At 40.5% G+C, this 23,649-nt stretch overlaps 1 protein-coding gene across 1 annotated transcript; it reads left to right on the forward strand.

Annotated features, from left to right (window-relative positions):
• Positions 1–9,835: 9,835 nt before the first annotated feature.
• On the forward strand, positions 9,836–17,123 carry LOC134079757 (zinc finger protein 665-like; the record flags this gene model as incomplete). Its single annotated transcript, XM_062535866.1, has 5 exons — positions 9,836–9,974; positions 10,184–10,953; positions 11,116–11,215; positions 16,369–16,925; positions 17,010–17,123. Coding segments are annotated over exons 1-5 (1,680 nt in total), but the record flags the coding sequence as incomplete, so codon positions are not given.
• Between the last annotated feature and the right edge of the window lie 6,526 nt (positions 17,124–23,649).

Consider the following 23,649-nt stretch of genomic DNA (forward strand, 5'->3'; position numbering starts at 1 on the left):
TGCAGAGAACCATCACTACTCAGACACCATAATCAGAGGTACTGCACCAATAGGTGGCACTATAATGTTCAATGTTACATGTTGGGTGTTTTACAGTTTTTTCCAATTGTTTACACCAGGGCTATTCAATTAGTTTGTAATAGGGGCCAGTTCATGAAAGGTATCACAACTGAGGGGCCGGAGAAATACAGCTTGAAATATGAGTCATCACGTACAAATGTAGGTAAAATAAACTACAACAGCACCAATATGGGTGTTCAAATGTTGCATTTTGTAAATGCATAATATTGTTTTTTGGTGGGTATTTGTGTTTTGGGAATATTTCTGCCACAGGCCCAGACTACCACAGTGGTAGGCCAACATTGGGAAGGTGACACTGGATCTATATTGCTAATATGTTGCATTTTGTTAAAGCATAATATTGTTTTTGGTGGTTATTTTGTTGTAATTGTGTTTTGGGAATATTTCTGCCACAGGCCCAGACTACCAGTGGTAGGCATCGGGAAGGTGACACTGGATCTACATTGCTAATATGGCTAATATGAATTCTGTGATAACATTAACAGCCGAGCTGAGTTGTATATGACAATCTGAGCTTTGCACAGTAACTGCTAGGTCCATACAATTTCCAATGGGTACAAACAGGTTTCAAACAGTGTTCAAATGAATCAAATGTGCCGTGCGTAATCGGTCGCATAATATTGTAACTCTTCTCAACATACTTGTACATTTAACGTTTCCACCATTTATATTGGATGAACGCGTTCACAAATCAATGTTACTTGCAGTGGACTTGACATCAAGGCGATGGATGTGTATTAGTTTCACACTGAAACTATTTGCGTGGTGCTACCCGTCAAAATGTTAGTAGCTTATACTCCAACGTAGTGGCAATTTACGTTGAAACTAAGCTAAGATGGAACTTATGTTCAACTCGTTCTAAACGTTACGTGCAATTGGCTGAGGTGCAGTGGCTGCAGGACTTCAGAGCGAGTGAGAGCATGCAACAGAACTGATGCCACCAAAGTTAAACTTTTAAACCGACTATTTGCTCCAATAGCTACATTACGAGTGGCGAATGCTTTCGCGAGAATCTGCTTGGACTGGAGAGGCGCACTACCGGTGAAATTTCATGCACCAAAAATGCTTCATGCTTTGAGGAAAACAACTTGGATTTGGCGCACGTCAACATGTTGATGACGCTGCGTAAAAATGAAGCAAGGCACAAGTAACGTCTTTGTATAATAACACAGTAGCCTAGAACGGCAACACACCACACAGAACATTATTTATGGGCGCTACTCGCAGTGTAGCCTATCGCTGTACCTCCATTATCGTGTTTTCCACCAGCTATTTACGTCTCTACCGAATATAAAGATTTGCTCATATAACATCAGCCAACATTTCAAGGGCCATTGCAAAGTATCTCGGGGGCCGGATCCGACCCGCGGGCCGCTAATTGAAGAGCCCTGATTTACACACTAAAATTAAGATTAACAGACAGTTAACAATAGAGATCGCTACACTGTAAATTCTAACATTCAAATTAATAAGAAATATTAAGTAGGGTTGACTTAGTTTTGACCAATCTGTCGAGAATACTCACTTTGTTTGAGTTAGTAGTACTTTGGGAGCGAAAAGTCAAACCAACTAAATCATTTTAAGTTCAGGTCACTCACAAAACACTAGTCCAACACTTGGGCATGCGCAGAAGCCTCTAGTAGAAACCAACCGACACGACACGACTAAACACACATGGACATCGCTGGAGTACTTTACAGGCTCATTTGGTGAGTAAGCGTTTGAAATCGATTTGCTTTCTTTATGTATTATTCATTCAACGCTAGTTAAGTTTTGTTCAGCATATGTCAATGTCTATGTGACTTGTGCCTGTCGTGATTTTAAGTATCATAGCCTAGCGTCTAGCTATCGCTAGCCCAACGTTTGTTGCTAACGTTATCTGTTAGAAACATTAAACTGTAGATCTACCAAAGACTCTTTTCGGACGTGGCTCATGTGTTTTCATCACTGAAAACGATTATTTCTAAAAACTCCAAAGCCAATAACTCCAGTTTCACGTTTGCATGTGTAACACAGCTAAATGGAATGAAGCATGATTAGTATGTTTGACCTCCATATTAGCTAGCATTTTTCAACTGGAATTATTGCAGCTTGGTCATTAGCACTAGCTAGTTCTTTTCATCATGGTAGCAGCTACAGGAATTGCTTTCAAATTCTTTGATTTTATGTTATTTCATATCAATACAAAGCAGGCCTATTTTGCCTGAGCAAAAACATTAGTTTACTAATTTACTATTTATATGATTGAGTTCATTTCATTGAGCTTGGTGCTAACATGATCTTTTCTCTTATAGAGATGTTGTCAAGCAGACCAAATCCCTGAATGAACTTGTAAGTACTGCACTTTTCATCCTGATAAAGACAGGCTATTTGCTAAATGTGCAGTTTGTGTCTTGTGAATGTCTTAATCTTTATTGTTTCTATCTTTAGACATCGACTGTGATAGCCCAATGCACCCTTGTCCTGAAGGGAATTCCTGTTTTACATGGATCAAGTCCAGCAAATTCTACAGCACAGCACTTGTAAGTATACTTGGACATAATAATAATAAGAAATAAAGCAAGTTATCATATCTAGTTATGGTTATTTATGTATGTACAGTATGTATGTTATGCAATACACATTGGAAATTGCCACTTATTCCGCATGTTTATATTGTCAATGTCTTTGGGTGAGGAGGAGGCCCATTGGATATTTTCCAAAATAGTTTAAAGTGTTATTCTGGTGGTGAGCAATCACTTCCAAAAAAGCATTTTAACCAATAATATTAAAAAAAACAGCGCCAAACCTCATCAGTAGCTTGCTCAGGGTCCCTACACTTAAAAGGAAGCACCAACAACGTAGTTAGCGAACCCGGAGTTTATGACAGAAAACACTTACCAACTTGTCCTCTACCAGCTCCTCCAACCCAGTATCATAAGGTTTCGTTGAACTGTCACATTTGGTTAATCTGTCATTCGTGCTGGGGTTGGAGGAGTTGGTAGGAGGACAGTTGGTAAGTGTTGACACTTGGAAAGTAGATAAGTGTTCAGGTGGACTCATTTTGTGGTCACAGCTTTGTTCATTAGTAGCAACACATGATAACAAGACTTTCTTTTGCATATGTGTCTTCACAGGACACTGTGACAGATGGGGCCATCTCATGTGTTGATGTGCTCACTGTTCTTGGGGAGATTGACGGCTAACATCATTTCCAGGGTCCAAGCTGTGGTCAGGTGTTATGGTGGCACCTTATTTCTGCTTGATATAATATAATATTCATTTTCTGCTTGATATTACTATATAATAATTATTACTATTATTATTTTACAGCGGAGTCCAAGCACTCTTATTTTACTTTAAATATGTTGAATGGCAGGGTAGTTTGCTATGTGAATGCTGGATAATTAAAAATAAAATAAAAATGTGATTAACCTAAACCAACCTTCTCATTTCATTTTTTTTGTTAGATGTTTTTACATACATTGCTTGTATCATTGTAAACTGAACCAGAGAACAAGTCAGTAGTACACACTTAAAAATGTGAGCTAATTAAGTATTATTTACTCAGAAAACACAAGCTTCCATTAGAACTATGGGTTCTAGGTATATGAGTACTAAGAACCATGAGCTAATTAAGTACAGTTTAATTAAAATAAATAAGTTGTATTCACTTAAAAAGTGTAAGTTATTAAGTGTTACTTACTCAGAATAAACAAGCAGTGTTCACTTAAAAAATGTAAGTTCATTGACCTTACTTTTTTCAAGGCAATGAGTTTGCGTACATTTTTTAAGTAAAGTCAACTTATCAAAATTTACAGTGTAAGACATGTGACCAAAGTCATCAAAACACAAAGAATTATGGGTACGTTTGGCTCGCCTGATGCCAGCCCATGTAAACTAGTGGGTCTGGGTCTATGATCTGGCATGATAATAATGAAAACTAAGCGTGAAAAAATTGTGTGAAAAACAGTTATAATCTCGCGCTTCCTTAGTGCTGCTATCCAAGCCATTCCTCGCCTTTTTGTCACCTCTGAAACATGACATATACTATTATTTTTCCACGCTGGAAAACTATAAAAGACAAGCTTCATGTTACTCTATTGAATTTTATAACACAGCAGGTAAACGGCATTTCGACAACTGCACTTCGTTGTTCCCGCACGTCAGTAAAACAACTTAATTTTGGGCCACCTATTCCCAAAATGCGTTGAGTTTTACGTCACGTTCTCAATCTCTATACTTAACACTTAAGAAGCAAAACGCCTGCACAGAGTAGTTTAGTTTAGTTTAGTTTGTTTATTTGACAGGGGCCATGTACAGAATAATTCCTGCACCAGATTTAGCTATAGAGCTAATTTGCATCTGTGGTCCCTGGGCAGGGGGCGATAAAACAATACATAAAAAAACAATGCACATAGACATATAACATTACACACCCTACTATTACCATTACAAATAACTACACAGTAAAAACAGCAACATCAGATTAAGACAGCCTCATACTAAGACATAGACAACACAACATAGACAACAGCAACTTCACACTTAGACATTTTGACATAAGAGCAATACATGTACAAGGGACACATATAACACATATGACAACACATAAAACAGCACCCATGACTAATGATCACATCTTTGATTAGCCTTTAGCCATGCCTTCAGGGATGATTTAAACTGACTGAAGGTTGTACATCCCCTGATATGTACTGGGATTGAATTCCATTTATCCACTGCTCTGACAGAGAAAACTGACTGGCCAAATGACGTCTTCCTGTAAACTGCATAGCAATCACCTCTGACTGAGGACCTAGAGACCCTTATTTTATCCCTGCACAGTGATATGCATTGCTTGAGAGGTGGTGGTGCAAGATCATGGATGAGTTTATATAACAAGCACATATCAGCAAAACAAATGAAACTTTCAAAAGTCAGTAAATTGTATTTTGTTATAATGGCACAGTGATGGTAATGTCTTGGGGCCTCATGTACAAAGCTTGCGTACGCACAAAAATGCTGCGTACGCTAACTCTCACGCTCACGTCCGGATGTACAAAGACTGACTTGAACGTGAGAATGTGCGGTCCTCCACGCAAGCTTCATGCCTGGTGTACGCACATTTCCAGTGTGTATCGTCAGTTGGCGACACATAGAGGCAATGCAGCGCAACAACATTAGTTTATCGCGAATCAAGGCCTTTATTTGCACAGCATACTGTGAAATGTGGGCTATTAAAAATAGCACTTCGAAATAGGCATAGGTTTCTAGATAATTGGCCATGCAACATGCGTTAATAGTACCAAACTATGCAACAGCCTATATCTGCAATTAAAACTGTAGTCTTATCAGAGGATATCAAGAATTAGGTAGCCTAAAGTGAAACGTAGAGATAGTGCCTATATTTAGTTCCATACAAGATTATTCACTTGCTTATCAAACATTTCAGATTTCGAAGAGCTTTCCTTCCTCGAAATCTGCGATGAATGTGGTCGGCTTCACGCATATGTCCATGTCTAAAACATTTTCCGGGTGTTTTCACATATTTCCGATAGTTTTCAGTAAAACAAAATACAAATGGGACAAGATGATCCGCGTGAATAGCTTAGTGCGAATTGAAGCAATTTCCCTGACTGACTGCACTGCTTTGACTTTCCTCGAGTAAGCATTCACATTATTGTTGTAACACTTGTGCAAAATATAGGAAGAAATCATCGTGGCAAAGCCTGGATAAACTTCTACTATGGGTGTGCGATGCGTGTTCTTACTCGGACACAAGTGATTTAATGACCTTTTAATTAATGCAGTTATTTTGTAATGCTTGAAATGCCCACCAAACCGCGTTACGTGAACCTTGTCACTTGCAGACTGGCCAAATCTGCCACGGTCTCTGACTCTTGTAGCCACTGCCACGCTCTGCCACTACTGTTTTTTTTGTTTTGTTATTAATTACAGATGATAAAACCGTAGGCTACTGTATCTTTACCATTTTGTCTGATAACAGCACTTCTACCTCGCAATCGCTGGTAATAAACTTTTAAAACTTTTTTGATTTGATGATTTCAATTAGGCTATTACATTTTGTAGCAGGTTCGAGAACGGATGGATCCTCAAATGAGTTTTAACTCTTATTAATATTGTGGGATAAGCCATTTTGCCTTCGCGGAGGTCTGAGTTTTCGAGTGGCCTTCTAGTTAGCATATTAAAATGAGTGTGATTGAGGGAGGAGAGAGGGTGGAGTATAATGCTCGTGCATGTGCGCTTAATTTCACGTTATTTGGGATGTACAAAGGAAAGCTGCGTGGATTGCTGCGTATGCATGGTTTCATACATCTGAATTTTTTTGTGCGTACGCTTCTTTCCAGATTTTCGCGTACGCAATGTTTTAGTAGGAATTCCATGCAAGTCTTTGTACATGAGGCCCCTGGTTTTTTGTCAAGAACTTTTACAGCCATTTTGTAGAGGGTGGCTAGAGGTTGTAGAGTAGTCACACCTGCCTGGGACCAACTAGTAGAGCAGTATGACAGATGTGAAAAGATCATGGAGTGTAAGAACAGTTTAGCAGCAGGGAGTGGCAATTGGTGCCTAATAGTCTAAAGTTAACTAAACTAGCTCTGACACTTTTGGATATTTTCTTTATGTGTTTTTTAAAATTTAGGGGGTATTCACACCTGCCTTGTTTAGTTCGATTAAAACGAACTCAAGTTCGTTTCTTGCTTGGTTCGGACCTTTTTGACTGGTGTGAATACAATCACTCGAACTCTAGTGCGGACCAAACAAGCGGACCGAGACCCAGCTGAGGAGGTGGTCTCGGAGCGTTTCCTTTCGAACCCTGGTGCGGTTCGTTTATGGTGTGAAAGCAGACCGACCTCGATCCGACCCAGTTACAGAAATCTACCTTTTTTGGATTTGACGAGCTCCCGTAGTTTTTGGTGAAGAATAGGAAGCCAAAGTCAAAATTGGCCCACGTAAATACTATGTTTGCGTACTGTACTCGTTATTATCCTAGCAATATAGTTTATACAGTTACAGCTTTGCAGAAGTGCTTGAGCGTCAAGACCGTTTGATGCAAGTTTAACAATATCATGCTTGTAATTTTGCAACGACGAAGACGTGCAACAAAACAGCTGAGAAGAGCTCTCATGTGTGTCCAACATGCTAACAGCAGGCCTACGGAAGACGGAACGGGTAGGAGATGCAAAATCAAATTATTGTTGGCAAAAAAGCGTTAGCCCACTGCTGCTTACAGCTGTTGTGCGTCACGGAGCTATCCTACATTTCCCATAATGTGCCCACCTACACGTTTACCAGCCAATGGTTGAACGACCTTAGCACATGTGCTTTTGTTTATAAATTCTGGTCCGGTTGAAATTAATCACGGTGTGAAAGCGAACCGCACTGAAAAAGAAAAAAAGAAAAAAAATTGGTCCGGACCAAATAAGTGAACTAACGGACCTTCCTGGTGTGAATACACCCTTAAATTAGAATCAATGATTACACCCAAATATTTGAAGTTGTCAACAGTATTAATTATCTCTCCCTTAACAAGGATACTAGGTTGCGAGGAGTAGTACAACAGTAAGCACAAATTCAGCTTCACACTTTTTGCGAAACATTACACACAGTGAATGTCAAAACGTAAAACACATTTTCACACCTTTAGACACAGATAAAGATTGTTAGGTACTTCCTTCTCATTATAAATCCCTTGCTTGCCAATGACCACACTAATGAACAAATTGAATAATCACATCCACCAGGTGTGTAAGCACACATGTGCAAAATTGAAAACGCAGCACTCAGGTGTGTTATGCTCGATCCTCGAGGGGCGTTCACACTGATCTATAACTAACACTGGATAGACTATCCCATTGTTTTCGCCCCATCATTCTTTATGTCGATCAGTGAGGATCGAGGCCAGAGGAGCGAGGGAGGACGTATAAAAGCCCAAATGAGAGGCACCCATAGCCTGTGATGTGGTGAACTCTTATGGCCTGATCCAGCTATAGACAGAGAGATGATTAGAGTATTATGTATTGTTGTTACTTGTTTGTATTGTTCTTTTTTTTTTCTTCAGTGACTGTAAGTGTACAGTACGTTTTGTTTGTGTACAGATTTTTTTCCCCCTACAGTAGCAAGAACTATAATTTTGCCATTTTCTGTTGATTGACTTGTCACTGTAACTGAACATATGGTACAGTGGAAGAAAGGAATATTGCAGTTTTGTGCATTGCTTGATGAGGGTTCAAAAAAATATTTCTAAATTATCCTAATGCTCTCAAACAATATGTCTGAATAAGATCCATATATTGGAAGAGGGTTTTCACAGATGTGCTTTGAATTTATTGTGTTGGTGTGTACAAGATGGACACAGTGTAGAATCATTCAAAGAATGTGTTAGTGATATGAGAACAGTATAAGGTTTTACAATGTGTTTATTGTTTTGACAGAAATATTCCATTTTGTTAACAATCTGTTATGTTCTGCTGATTGGGTGTGGTGTTTGGCTAATTGTGTGATATGTTTTAACAAAAAGAGCCCTGTTTTCAAAATTGTGTGTAAACGATTGGAAAAAACTGTAAGTAGCATAGCACAAGTTTATGGGGACAATCTCATATGTTTTGTTGACCAAGCTGATGGTCCTCTTGTAGGCCATAGATCAACATGCAGCAAGGTGGGGATGGGGGATGGAGTAAGTGAACTGAAAGGTCATGGATATCTGCACCAGACTCCATAAAGGATGTCGATAGTTTTGTGATATCCTGTGTACTCCAGTCATAGCATTGGGTTCAGTCATATAAGGAGGCCTGTTTTGGGATCACACTGTCCTATTGTGGAAGAACTCTGCCTCAGTTGTGTAAGGGGGTTTCTCAGTAGAATAGCGTTTGCATGAAATGGGGGCAGCTCTGTTGCTTAAATGTTCTCATATTGCTGTAAGCAGCTTTGAATAAATTAGTCTGCCAAATTGATAGATAGATAGATAGATAGATAGATAGATAGATACTTTATTGATCCCCAAGGAGAAATTCAAATTGATTAATGTAAATATATTAGATAATAGCTGTGTCATCAAAACATTGATTTTCTTGAAAAATAATCCTGCATTTGTTTTTTTCCTCATAATACAGTAAATCTCAAATTATCTGAATGTTTGCGTACATTTTAATTCTTTTTTCACTGTAAGCCCTCCCTACATACCTTATCACATCACCTTTCATTTCCCACCACCTCCCCCTCATTTACTCTGTTGTCCAATTACCTTCCAGTTCACACCTTACTTCCCACCCCCATTTACTCTGTTGTCCAATCACCTTCCAGTTCACACCTTACTTCCCACCCCCATTTACTCTGTTGTCCAATCACCTTCCAGTTCACACCTCCTTTGTGGAGATTCTGCAGGGATGCAAAATACTGATGCACATGGAACTCCTTCCCATAATCCTTTGCCAGTCTGCTGTTTTGAATTACAAAAGCCTCTGCTGCTGATTGGTCCATGTTTGAATACAGTTGCTTGATTGGTTGGACAGAAATGGGTTTGAGAAATATATAAGGGGTTGGGTCAGATGACTGAACTCATTCTTTTCACAGAGGTACAAGGGTGCTCTGATTGTTGTTGGAGGGAAAGGTTGACTGGATTTAGTTTACAAACAACTGCAGTCTGTCTGGGATGTCAAGACTTACTGAACCATCACAAGACTCAATGCCAGTGAAGAAGGAGATAAAAGAAGAAGAATGTGATGATTTCCTACAAGAGTATTTGCTCAACACAGACATGGATGAAAGCCCCGGACTGGGCCATGGCTGTAAGATGGATACATATACATCACTAATCAAAGAGTCACCAATGGAAATGAAAGTGGAAGAAGAATCTGATCTCAGAGAATATGGTCATGACGGATCTTCTCCTACAAGTCAGTAACTTTGGGACTCTTTAGAAGGTCTTGAAGTGGTGAAAAGCAAAATCCTTAGTGATGTGTTATTTGTGTATATCCTGCATTGTCAGTGAAGGGCTTAAGCTTGTATATTGCTGTTCATGAGAAGTAGAAGGTCTCATAATACTGTCTCTAATTCTCTCAGGTATGAAATAACTGAATGTTATTTTCCTCCTCAAACATTTTAGGAGTTCTTCAGAAGATCCAGTCCCATGAAAGAGGGGATGCTGAGGAAAATCAAAAGACAGAGGGATGTCCCAATGGCTCACACAGTGGAAAGGCTTTCATTACAAAGGCTGAGCTCAGGATACATGAGAGGATCCATACTGGAGAAAAGCCATATCAGTGTTCAGATTGTGGACACACTTTTACTCGCACAGGTTCTCTGAAGAAACATCTGATGATCCATACTGGGGAAAAGCCATATCGTTGTGCTACATGTTTGAAAACTTTCAGAACCAGCCTAGAGCGCACTGTCCATCAGAGAACACATACGGGAGAAAAGCCATATCAGTGTTCAGATTGTGGAAAGACTTTTACTCAGGCAGGTAATCTTAAGAAACATCTGATGATCCATGCTGGAGAAAAGCCATATCATTGTTCCGATTGTGGAAAGACTTTTACCCAGGCAGCTCATTTGAAGACACATCTGATGATCCATACTGGAGAAAAGCCATATCAGTGTTCAGATTGCGGAAAGACTTTTATTTCAGGAACTGATCTGAAGAGGCACCAGAGGATCCATACTGGGGAAAAGTTTCATCACTGTTCAGATTGTGGAAAGACTTTTGCTCAGGCAGGTAATCTTAAGAAACATCTGATGATCCATACTGGAGAAAAGCCATATAAGTGTGCTACATGTGGGAAGGGTTTCAAAACCAATAGAGAGCTTAATGTCCATCAGATGATCCATACTGGAGAAAAGCCATATCAGTGTCCAGATTGTGGAAAGACTTTTGTTCAGGCAGATCATCTTAAGACACATCTGATGATCCATACTGAGGAAAACCCATATCATTGTGCTACATGTTTGAAAAGTTTCAGAACTAGTAAAGAGCACACTGTCCATCAGAGAAAACATACAGGAGAAAAGCTATATCATTGTTCAGATTGTGGAAAGACTTTTACCCGGGCAGATCATTTGAAGACACATCAGAGAACACATACTGGAGTAAAGCCATATCAGTGTTCAGATTGTGGAAAGACCTTTACTCAGGCAGGTCACCTCAAAACACATCTGATGATCCATACTGGAGAAAAGCCATATCAGTGTGCTACATGTGGGAAGGGTTTCAAAACCAGTAGAGAGCTTAATGTTCATCAAAGAATACATACTGGAGTTAAACCATAGCAGTGTTCAGAGTGTGGAAAGACTTTTATTTGTGAATCTCAAGTGAAGAGACAGCAGAAAGTGCATACTGAGTATAAGTCTCATTACTGTTCAGATGGTGATGAGACTTTTACTGAAGTGAATAATCTCAAGGCACATCAGAAGATCCATGCTTGGTAGTCCTTGGGTAGAATGATACTGTTTTTATTTCTGTTGTGATCTTATTGTACACCAGTCCATTATCCAAACCACACAAATGTGAGATGATGCTCCATTAGTCTGAAGAATTAAATTCACATTTAGCCAATCAGCTGCAATAATGCTGTGACTGGAATGGCAACAGATTGTGGTAATGATTCCCATGTGTATGGGCACAGTTGACACATCGGATGGTTCGCGGGTGAGCAGGGCCATAGCTTAACCTGCAGAAAAACCTGCAGAGGATGGTGGGTGGGGGTGGGGTGGATGAGTGAACTGAGAGGTCATGGAGGTTGGTTTTACTATCTTGTATAGGAATGTGTCAATTTTATATAGCTGTCTTGTGTAAGACAGTGTCTAAGGTAGTTTGCTATCTTATATTATTCCACTGCTCGGTTGAGTTCCCCATTGTCCTGCGTTCTATAAGGGTGTGCATTAACTTTAGATATACGCACGGCTATGAAGTAGTTCCATTGTTTTTGACCGTATCACACTTGAATATTAATTCGCCAAACTCGTTGTGAAGTTTAAATGCACTGTCACGTTACATAGAAGCTGTAAAATACAGACGTTCAGATCATAGTAACGTTTAGCATATGACAGAGGTGTCATTTAGCTAGTTAGGTGGCAGTAGGCTAAAGGCCTATTCGGACGGGATTAGTTTTATGGGGGGACGTAGAGTAATGCAGGTTTATCATATGACCTCTGTAATATAAATGTCCAATTCGGACGGGACTAGACATCTCTGTCATTTTACCTGACATGGGAGGAGTAACTACGTTTACGTTCTGCCGTCACATCTTCGTCGCCGTGCACGTGATACTTTGCGTCAGGTACGTGCGGCATTTTCAGATTTGAAAGACTACACAAATTGGTTAAACTAGCAAACGTTAGCTTTATGTTATGCCATAAGTAGTTTGAAATGGCTAACAACATCAAGCTATTAGGCAAACTAGCTAACGTCCTATTAGGAGCTGCACAGCATGTTATGTTTTCATTCAGACTATGGTGGAATTGTTTTCAAGCAGGATGTGACGAAATATTACAGACATCTTTACAGAGGGTCGCGTTCGCACGGGATTGATTTTACCTAGGGTAATTTCTCCGGACCGTTTTACGGAAGATAAAAGTGTCTGTAAATGTCACCGACATACTCCGTTATGTTTACTGACATGGCGCGTCCGGACGGGACTACATTACCTGGTAATTATTACTTAACCTGATGTCACCCCATAAAACTAATCCCGTCCGAATAGGCCTTAAGAAAAATAGCAATCTTTCAAAGTTAACGTTCATCAGAATCCTGGGATGTGCCAGCTTGACAACGGGAGATTAGAAATAACGACTGGCTTTTGGCCATAGCAACCATCCATTTAGAACTAGTAACCGCAGTTTGAGAAATTAGTTGAAATGTGTCTGGGAAAAGTAGTTCTACAAACAATACCGTTCTAGCGATTAAAACAATTAAATTAGCACCGGAAACGAACACAACGCAAGTGGCAACAGTGGAATAACCGCTTCGCGTCGGGCCGTATCACCGTCTAGAACGTGCATTAACTTTGAATAACCGCACGGCGTGTCGTCCATTATCCCGTACTGAGAAGATGTCTATGCTATTTTGCCATCTTGTATGAGAGGGTTTCAACTAGAGTTTCTGAGTAAGCCAACATTTAGAGTTGATGGATCATAGGAAATTCCCCCAGACCTGGACATATACCTGAATCAAGCCCAGTTGACCAGGACACTCATAGCCATTGACTGACTAGTGAGTTAGCATGCTACATTCCCATGAGTGAATCCAATTGACTTCCTTTACGAGCCCAAAGCAGCAGACAGACACTAAAGGCCTATTCGGACGGGATTAGTTTTATGGGGGGACGTAGAGTAATGCAGGTTTATCATATGACCTCTGTAATATAAATGTCCAATTCGGACGGGACTAAACATCTCTGTTATTTTACCTGACATGGGAGGAGTAACTACGTTTACGTTCTGCCGTCACATCTTCGTCGCCGTGCACGTGATACTTTGCGTCAGGTACGTGCGGCATTTTCAGATTTGAAAGACTACACAAGATGGTTAAACTAGCAAACGTTAGCTTTATGTTATGCCATAAGTAGTTTGAAATGGCTAACAATATCAAGCCAATAGGCAAACTAGCTACCGTCCTATTAGGAGCTGCACAGCATGTTATGTTTTCATTCAGACTATGGTGGAATTGTTTTCAAATCAGGATGTGACGAAATATTACAGACATCTTTACAGAGGGTCGCGTTCGCACGGGATTAATTTTACCTAAGGTAATTTCTCCGGACCGTTTTACGGAAGGTAAAAGTGTCTGTAAATGTCACTGACATACTCCGTTATGTTTACTGACATGGCGCGTCCGGACGGGACTACATTACCTGGTAATTATTACTTTACCTGATGTCCCCCCATAAAACTAATCCCGTCCGAATAGGCCTTAAGACAATAATACCCGTCAGAGGACAACACAGCCCACTCTCTCAACCCACTCTCTCTCTCTTGCTGTGAAGCAAGCACTGTAAGGCCCAGGAATGTGAAACTGCACAATATGGTATCAGAGAACCATCACTACACAGACACCATAATCTGAGGTACTGCACCTATAGGTGGCACTATAATGTTCAATTTTACTTGTTGAATGTTTTAAGTAGAATAGCACAAGCTGATGGTCCTCTTGTAGGCCATAGCTCAACATGCAGCAAGGTGGGGATGGGGGATGGAGTAAGTGAACTGAAAGGTAATGGATATCTGCACCAGACTCCATAAAGGATGTCTATAGTATTGTGATATGCTGTGTACTCCAGTGGGGTATACTACGAATCTCGATTAGTGGGTTAGCGAGGTATGTTGCGCTCAAAGCCAGGGTATGCTGTCATACGAAAGTGGATTTGTTTTAGCGTCGCTGTATCACCATGGTATCTTATGCTCGCAACCAAACCTGGTCGGGAGCAGGTTATGTGCTTAGTTATAGCTCAAATCGTGAAAAATCACCACCCTCTGACCAATTCTAACCAATCCATTATCTTGAAAAACCAAGTTATCTCACGTGTGCTAATCTGTCAAACTTCGAACAGGTTCAGCCCCGCCTCTGCAAACATTTTGAATCTCGAAGGCGCTTTTAACTATGTTCAACGTGCAAATATGTCACTACTATGGACGTGCATACCATGCAATATTTGATGACCATCGATTTTTTGATGTTATGGGTTAGACACTAAAAAAGACCACCCTAGATTTCTCTGCCGCTCATAAATGCGGAAGTAATCGTTGGTTAACCTAGGCTGTCTTGTGCGTCTCCACGTTTCCCGATTGGTCAAAGTCACCCCAACCACGAGAACACGCACAGATCTGAGCTGAAAGCCTAGTTGGACAAATTCATCCTTGAGTGAGTTTCGTAGTACCACTCAACTCTGATTGCGACTTTCGTTTTTAGCAATCCAGGTTATCCCAAGAAAACCTGGTTATGTTCAACGAGATTCGTAGTATACCCCACAGGCATAGCATTGGGTTCAGTAATCTAAGGAAGCCTGTTTTACTATTTGGATCACACTGTTCAATTTTGGAAGAACTCTGCTTCACTTGTGTAAGGGGATTTTTCAGTGCCTTAATTTCTAGACTATAAGGCGCACCTGAATATAAGACGCACCAGTGGAATTAGGAAAAAAAACAAATAGATTACAGTAGAATGGATTATGACCCAGTAGAATAGCTTTTGCATGAAATGGAGGCAGCTCTGTTGCTTAGATGTTATCATATTGCTGTAAGCAGCGTTGGATAAATTAGTCTGCGAAATTGATAGATGTAAATATTTTAAATAATTCAAATGTTGCTTTTCTTAAAAACAATCCTGCATTTGTTTATACAAAATGTAAACAAATTATTTTTTCACTGTTAGCCTCCCTACATACCCTATGACATCACCTTTCAGTTCACACCTCCTTCCCCCCCATTTACTCTGTTGTCCAATCACCTTCCAGTTCACACCTTACTTCCCACCCCCATTTACTCTGTTGTCCAATCACGTTTCAGTTCACACCTCCTTTGTGGAGATTCTGCAGGTATGCAAAACACTCATGCACATGGAACTCCTTCCCAGAATCCTTTGCCAGTCTGTTGTTTTGAATTACAAAAGCCTCTTCTGCTGATTGGTCAATGTTTGAATACAGTTGCTTGATTGGTTGGACAGAAATGGGTTTGAGAAACATAAAGGAGTTGGGTCAGATGACTGAACTCATTCTTTTCACAGAGTTACAAGAGTGAGCTGATGTTTGTTGGAGGGAAAGATTGACTGAATTTAGTTTACAAACAACTGCAGTCTGTCTGAGATGTCTAGACTTATTGAACCATCACAAGACTCAATGCCAGTGAAGAAGGAGATGAAAGAAGAAGAATTTGATGATTTCCTACAAGAGTATTTACTCAACACAGACATGGAGGAAAGTCCTGGACTGGGCCATGGCTGTAAGACACAGGCATTATGTACCTACAAAGAAGAGCCATTCTCACCAGTGGAAATTAAAGAGGAAAACCATTCTGATTTTGGAGAATATGAAGACGCTGACTCATCACCTACAAGTAAGCTGTAGAATAAAAAATCATATTAGGACAGTCTGTGGCAGGATTGGGATTATTCTGAGATGTGTAATCCTTAATTTCAGACTTTCAGACGCTATTTGCTGTTTTATATTAATTGTGTCCTGCCCTTGAATACGTATCTCTGTGTCAGTGTTGACCCTCACAGATGAGTGGAGAGATTGCATGCATTGTTGTAGGATAAATACTGTTGAGCCTATTTTTAATCATCCTCTTATTTTACAGATGCTGGAAAGATCACAAAAGGGAAGATTTTCAAGAGCAGGTCTGATCTCAACCCACATCAGAGAACACCTACTGGAGTAAAGCCATATCATTGTTCAGATTGTGGAAAGAGTTTTACTCGGGCACATCATTTGAAGACACATCTGATGATCCATACTGGAGAAAAGCCATATCAGTGTTCAGATTGTGGAAAGAGTTTTACTAAGGCAAGTAATCTCAAGATACATCAGATGATCCATACTGGAGAAAAGCCATATCATTGTTCAGATTGTGGAAAGACTTTTGCTCAGACAGGTGATCTCAAGAAACATCAGATGATCCATACTGGAGTAAAGCCATATCAGTGTTCAGATTGTGGAAAGACTTTTACTCGGGCAGATAGTCTGAAGAAACATCAGATGATCCATACTGGAGAAAAGCCATATCATTGTTCAGATTGTGGAAAGACTTTTGCTCAGACAGGTGATCTCAAGAAACATCAGATGATCCATACTGGAGAAAAGCCATATCAGTGTGCTACATGTGGAAAGGGTTTCAAAACCAGTGGAGAGCTTACTGTCCATCAGAGAACACATTCTAAAGTAAAGCCATATGAGTGCTCAGATTGTGGAAAGACTTTTTCTCATGTGAGTAATCTGAAGACACACCAGAGGATTCATACTGGACAAAAGCCATATCAGTGTTCAGATTGTGGAAAGACTTTTACTCAGGCATGCGATCTGAAGACACACCAGAGGATCCATACTGGTGAGATGCCATATCATTGTTCAGATTGTGGAAAGACTTTTCCTCAGGCACGTACTCTGAAGATACATCAGATGATCCATACTGGAGAAAAGCCATATCAGTGTGCTACATGTGGAAAGGGTTTCAAAACCAGTGGAGAGCTTACTGTCCACCAGAGAACACATTCTAAAGTAAAGCCATATGAGTGCTCAGATTGTGGAAAGACTTTTTCTTATGTGAGTAATCTGAAGACACACCAGAGGATTCATACTGGACAAAAGCCATATCAGTGTTCAGATTGTGGAAAGACTTTTACTCAGGCAGGTCATCTCAAAACACATCAGATGATCCATACTGGACAAAAGCCATATCAGTGTGCAACGTAGGAAGGGTTTCATAACCAATAGAGAGCTTACTCTCCATCAGATGATCCATACTGCAGTAAAGCCATATCAGTGTTCAGATTGTGGAAAGACTTTTGCTCAGGCAGGTCATTTTAAGACACATCTGATGATCCATACTGGGGAAAAGCCATATCAGTGTGCTACATGTGGGAAGGGTTTCAAAACCAATAATGAGCTTAATGTTCATAAAAGAATACACTCTGTAGTTAAACCATAGCAGTGTTCAGAGTGTGGAAAGACTTTTATTTGTTAATCTAAAGTGAAGAGACAGCAGAATGTGGTTACTGAGTATAAGTCTCATTACTGTTCAGATTGTGATGAGACTTTTACTGAAGTGAGTAATCTCAAGGCACATCAGAAGATCCATGCTTGGTAGTCCTTGGGTAGAATGTCTTTATTTATTAAATGCCATTAAATAGTGTTTAATTTCCTGGTACAGCAGAGGATCCTTTAAGCGAAGAGACCATATCTATGTTCTCATTTTGAAAATATATTTACAATATGTAAAATTCTTATGTAGTTTTGAGGCTGTTCCTGCACTGTAGTGGGATCATTGGTGACAATAAAACACTTTTAAAATGATACTGTTTTTATTTCTGTTGTGATTTTATTGTGCTCCATTCCATTATCTAAAACACACAAAGAGTCCATGCTCCATTAGTCTGAACAATTCAATTCAAATTTAGCCAATCAGCTGCAGGAATGTTGTTACTGGAATGGCAACAGATTGTGGTAATGATTCCCATGTGTATGGGCACAGTTGACACATCTGATGGTCCTCAGGTGAGCAGGGCCATAGCTTAACCTGCAGAAAAACCTGCAGAGGATGGTGGGTGGGGGTGGGGTGGGGTGGGGTGGATGAGTGAACTGAGAGGTCATGGAGGTTGGCTCCAGACTCCATAAGAGGCTTTCTTTGCTATGTAATTATTTTGTATAAGAGGGTGTCTATGCTATTTTGGATGAGTGGATGAGTGAACTGACAGGTCATGGAGGTTGGCTCCTGACTCCATAAGAGGGTTTCTTTGCTATGTAATTATTTTGTATAATAGGGTGTGTATGCTATTTTGGCATCCTGTATGAGAGGGTTTCAACTGAAGCTTCTGAGTGAGCCAACATTCAGAGGTCATGGGGGTTGGCTCATGACTCCATAAGAGGGTTTCTTTGCAATATTACTGTCTTGGATATGTCCGGGTCTGGGGGAATTTCCTATGATCCCTCAACTCTGAATGTTGGCTCACTCAGAAACTTCAGTTGAAACCCTCTCATACAAGATGGCAGAATAGCCGACACATTCTCATATAAAATAACAAAATATCTCAGACGCCGTCTTATACAAGACAGCAGCATAAAATTGACACATTCTTACACCTGAATCAAGCTCAGCTGACCAGGACGCTCATAGCCATTGACTGACTAGTGAGTTAGCATGCTACATTCCCATGAGTGAATCCAATTGACTTCCTTTACGAGCCCAAAGCAGCACACAGAGCCTAAGACAATAATACCCGTCAGAGGACAACACAGCCCACTCTCTCACATGTGAAACAACACAGGAAATTTCTCCTGCTCCTACGCCATTGTTAGGGCTACTCTTCATGAAAAGTGGCTGTGAAGCAAAAACTGTAAGGCCCAGGAATGTGACAATAATACCCGTCAGAGGACAACACAAGCCACTCTCTCAACCCACTCTCTCTCTCTTGCTGTGAAGCAAAAACTGTAAGGCCCAGGAATGTGAAACTGCACAATATGGTACCAGAGAACCATTACTGCTCAGACACTATAATCTGAGGCACTGCACCTATAGGTGGCACTATAATGTTCAATGTTACATGCTGGGTGTTTTAAGTGGCATAGCACAAGTTTATGGGGACAATCCCATATGTTTTGTTGACCAAACTGATGGTCCTCTTGTAGGCCATAGCTCAACATGCAGCAAGGTGGGGATGGGGGATGGAGTAAGTGAACTTAAAGGTAATGGATATCTGCACCAGACTCCATAAAGGATGTCTATAGTATTGTGATATGCTGTGTACTCCAGTCATAGCATTGGGTTCAGTCATGTAAGGAGGCCTGTTTTACTAGTGAGATCACACTGTCCTATTGTGGAAGAACTCTGCTTCACTTGTGTGAGGGGATTTCTCAGTAGAATGTCTTAGGACTCAGTAGAACAGCGTTTGCATGAAATGGAGGCAGCTCTGTTGCTTAGATGTTATCATATTGCTGTAAGCAGCTTTGAATAAATTAGTCTGCCAAATTGATAGATAGATAAATAGATAAATAGATACATAGATAGATAGATAGATACTTTATTGATCCCCAAGGAGAAATTCAAATTGATTAATGTAAATATATTAGATAATAGCTGTGTTATCAAAACATTGCTTTTCTTAAAAAATAATCCTGTATTTGTTTTTTTCCTCATAATACAGTAAATCTCAAATTATTGAATGTTTGCGTACATTTTGATTGTTTTTTTTTTCACTGTAAGCCCTCCCTAAATACCCTATCACATCACATTTCATTTCCCACCTCCTTCCCACCCCTCATTTACTCTGTTGTCCAATCACCTTTCAGTTCACACCACCTTCCCACCCCCATTTACTCTGCTGTCCAATCACATTTCAGTTCACACCTCCTTTGTGGAGATTTTGCAAGTATGCAAAACACTCATGCACATGGAACTCCTTCCCAGAATCCTTTGCCAGTCTGTTGTTTTGAATAACAAAAGCCTCTGCTGCTGATTGGTCCGTGTTTGAATACAGTTGCTTGATTGGTTGGGCAGAAATGGGTTTGAGAAACATAAAGGAGTTGGGTCAGATGACTGAACTCATTCTTTTCACAGAGGTACAAGGGTGCTCTGATGTTTTTTTTTGAGGGAAAGGTTGACTGGATTTAGTTTACAAACAACTGCAGTCTGTCTGAGATGTCAAGTATTACTGAACCATCACAAGACTTAATGCCAGTGAAGAAGGAGATTAAAGAAGAAGAATTTAAAGATTTCCTACAAGAGTATTTGCTCAACACAGACATGGAGGAAAGTCCTGGACTGGGCCATGGCTGTAAGACACAGGCATCATTTATCTACAAAGAAGAGCCGTTCTCACCAGTGGAAATAAAAGAGGAAAACCATTCTGATTTTGGAGAATATGAAGAGGATAAAGACTCATCACCTACAAGTAAGCTGTAGAATAAAAAATCAGATTAGGACAGTCTGCGGTGGGAGTGGGACTATTCTGAGATGTGTAATCCTTAATTTCAGACTTGAACGCTATTTGCTGTTTCATTAGGGCCCGAGCACCGAGGTAGGTGCAACCGTAGGTGCAAGGCCCTATTGTTTTTGCTCAGATTATTATTATTATTATAGTGGAATCCTCTTACCGGAAATGTTGTGTCCTTTTTCACCAACTTGGCATGCTCTAAAACTCTTGAAATTTGGCAGCTACCTGTAGAATTGATACCTCTACTGGAAGACCGACTTAGTAGCCTAGGGTGTGGCTCAGGGACTCTATAGCGCCACCTAGCACGCTGTCTGTTGTGGTTGACACATACATTCACGGAAATGAATCAAATTTGGTGGACACGTGTGTTGTATGAATCTGAACAAGTTTTGCATTTAAACTATATAGTGAATCGTTTAAGAATTTGAGTTATGATTAAGATTATGATTTTTGCACATCACATATTTTGAAACACTTCTCCTAGACGGTTTATCGAAATCATGTCATATAAGCACTAAAATGATCTTGAGGGGTTGTCCGAGAGGAATTGGAATTTTTGAAGTATATTGAAATGGAAAAGGTTTGAATTATGGCGTTTTATTAAGAAACAGGAAGTTGGTGTTATAGGCAGAAAAAAGGTTATGAATTGGATGTAATTTGGCAGCTACATGTGGAATTGCTTCTGCTAGTCAGAGACAGAGCTCTGGCCTAAGATGTGGCTTTGGGACTCTATAGCGCCACCTAGCAGCACGTTATCTGTTGTGGTTGACACAAACATTCACGAAAATGAACCAAATTTGGTGGACTTGTGTGTTATTGCTATGGCTAGTCAGAGACAGAGCTTTGGTCTAGGGTGTGGCGTAGGGACGCTATAGCGCCACCAAGTGTGTTGTCTGTTGTGGTTGACACATACATTCACGAAAATGAACCAAATTTGGTGGACTTGTGTGTTATTGCTATGGCTAGTCAGAGACAGTGCTTTGGCCTAGGTTGCAGCGTAGGGACTCTATAGCGCCACCTAGTGGGTTGTCTGTTGTGGTTGACACATACATTCACGAAAATGAACAAAATTTGGTGGACTTGTGTGTTATTGCTATGGCTAGTCAGAGACAGAGCTTTGGCCTAGGGTGCAGCGTAGGGACTCTATAGCGCCACCTAGTGGGTCGTCTGTTGTGGTTGACACATACATTCACGAAAATGAACCAAATTTGGTGGGCTTGTGTGTTATTGCTATCGGTAGTCAGAGACAGAGCTCTGGCCTAGGGTGTGGCTTAAGGACTCTATAGCGCCACCTAGCGCATTGTCTGTTGTGGTTGACACAAACATTCACGAAAATTAACCAAATTTGGTGGGCTTGTGTGTTATTGCTGCCGCTAGTCAAAGACAGAGCTCTGGCCGAGGGTGTGGCTTAAGGACTCTATAGCGCCATCTAGCGCATTGTCTGTTGTGGTTGACACGTACATTCAAGAAAATGAACCAAATTTGGTGGGCATGTGTTTTGCTATAGCTATTCAGAGACAGAGCTCTGGCCTCAGGTGTGAATTAGGGACTCTAAAGCGCCACCTAGTGTGTTACCTGTTGTGGTTGACATATACATTCACGAAAATGAATCAAATTTGGTGAGTTTGTGTTTTATTACTGCCGCAAGTCAGAAACAGAGCTCTGGCCTAGGGTGTGGCTTAGGGACTCTATAGCGCCACCTAGCACATTGTCTATTATGGTTGACACATTCACGAAAATGAACCACATTTGTTGGGCATGTGTGCTATTGCTACTGCTTGTCAGGGATAGAGCCCTGGCCTAGGGTGAGGCTTAGGGACTCTATAGCGCCACCTAGCACATTGTCTATTATTGTTGACACATACATTCACGACAATTAGGTACGCTTGTGTGTTATTGCTGCCACTAGTCAGAGACACAGCTCTGGCCTTGGGTGTGGTTTTGGGACTCTATAGCGCCACCTAGCATGTTGTCTGTTGTGGTTGACACATACATTGATGAAAATTAACCAAATTTGGTGGGCATGTGTGTTGCTCATGCACATGCCCACCAACACGCACATGTTGCTTTGTTAGATTCCGAAATCTCACAGGTCTCCGCACTGCAGGTGCTCGGGCCCGCCATCGCCGCTTGCGGCTATATTATGAGTTGTGTCCTGCCCTTGAATACATATCTCAGTGTCAGTGTTGACCCTCACAGATGAGTGGAGAGATTGCATGCATTGTTGTAGGATAAATACTGTTGAGCCTATTTTTAATCATCCTCTTATTTTACAGTTGCTGGAAAGATCACAAAAGGGAAGAGCTTCAAGAGCAGGTCTGATCTCAATCCACATCAGAGAACACCTACTGGAGTAAAGCCATATCAGTGTTCAGATTGTGGAAAGACTTTTACTCTGGCACATAATTTGAAGACACATCAAAGAACACATTCTGGAGTAAAGCCATATCATTGTTCAGATTGTGGAAAGACTTTTACTCGGGCAGATAGTCTGAAGACACATCAGATGATCCATACTGGGGAGAAGCCATATCATTGTTCAGATTGTGGAAAGAGTTTTGCTCAGACAGGCGATCTGAAGACACACCAGAGGATCCATACTGGGGAGAAGCCATATCATTGTTCAGATTGTGGAAAGACTTTTGCTCAGGCAGGTACTCTGAAGATACATCAGATGATCCATACTGGAGAAAAGCCATATCAGTGTGCTACATGTGGAAAGGGTTTCAAAACCAGTACAGAACTTACTCTCCATCAGAGAACACATTCTGAAGTAAAGCCATATATCTGTTCAGAGTGTGGAAAGACTTTTTCTTATGTGAGTAATCTGAAGACACATCAGAGGATCCATACTGGACAAAAGCCATATCAGTGTGCTACATGTGGGAAGGGTTTCAAAACCAATAATGAGCTTAATGTTCATAAAAGAATAC

Source organism: Sardina pilchardus, chromosome 1 (assembly GCF_963854185.1).
Source record: "Sardina pilchardus chromosome 1, fSarPil1.1, whole genome shotgun sequence".
Taxonomy (NCBI): Eukaryota; Metazoa; Chordata; class Actinopteri; order Clupeiformes; family Clupeidae; genus Sardina; species Sardina pilchardus.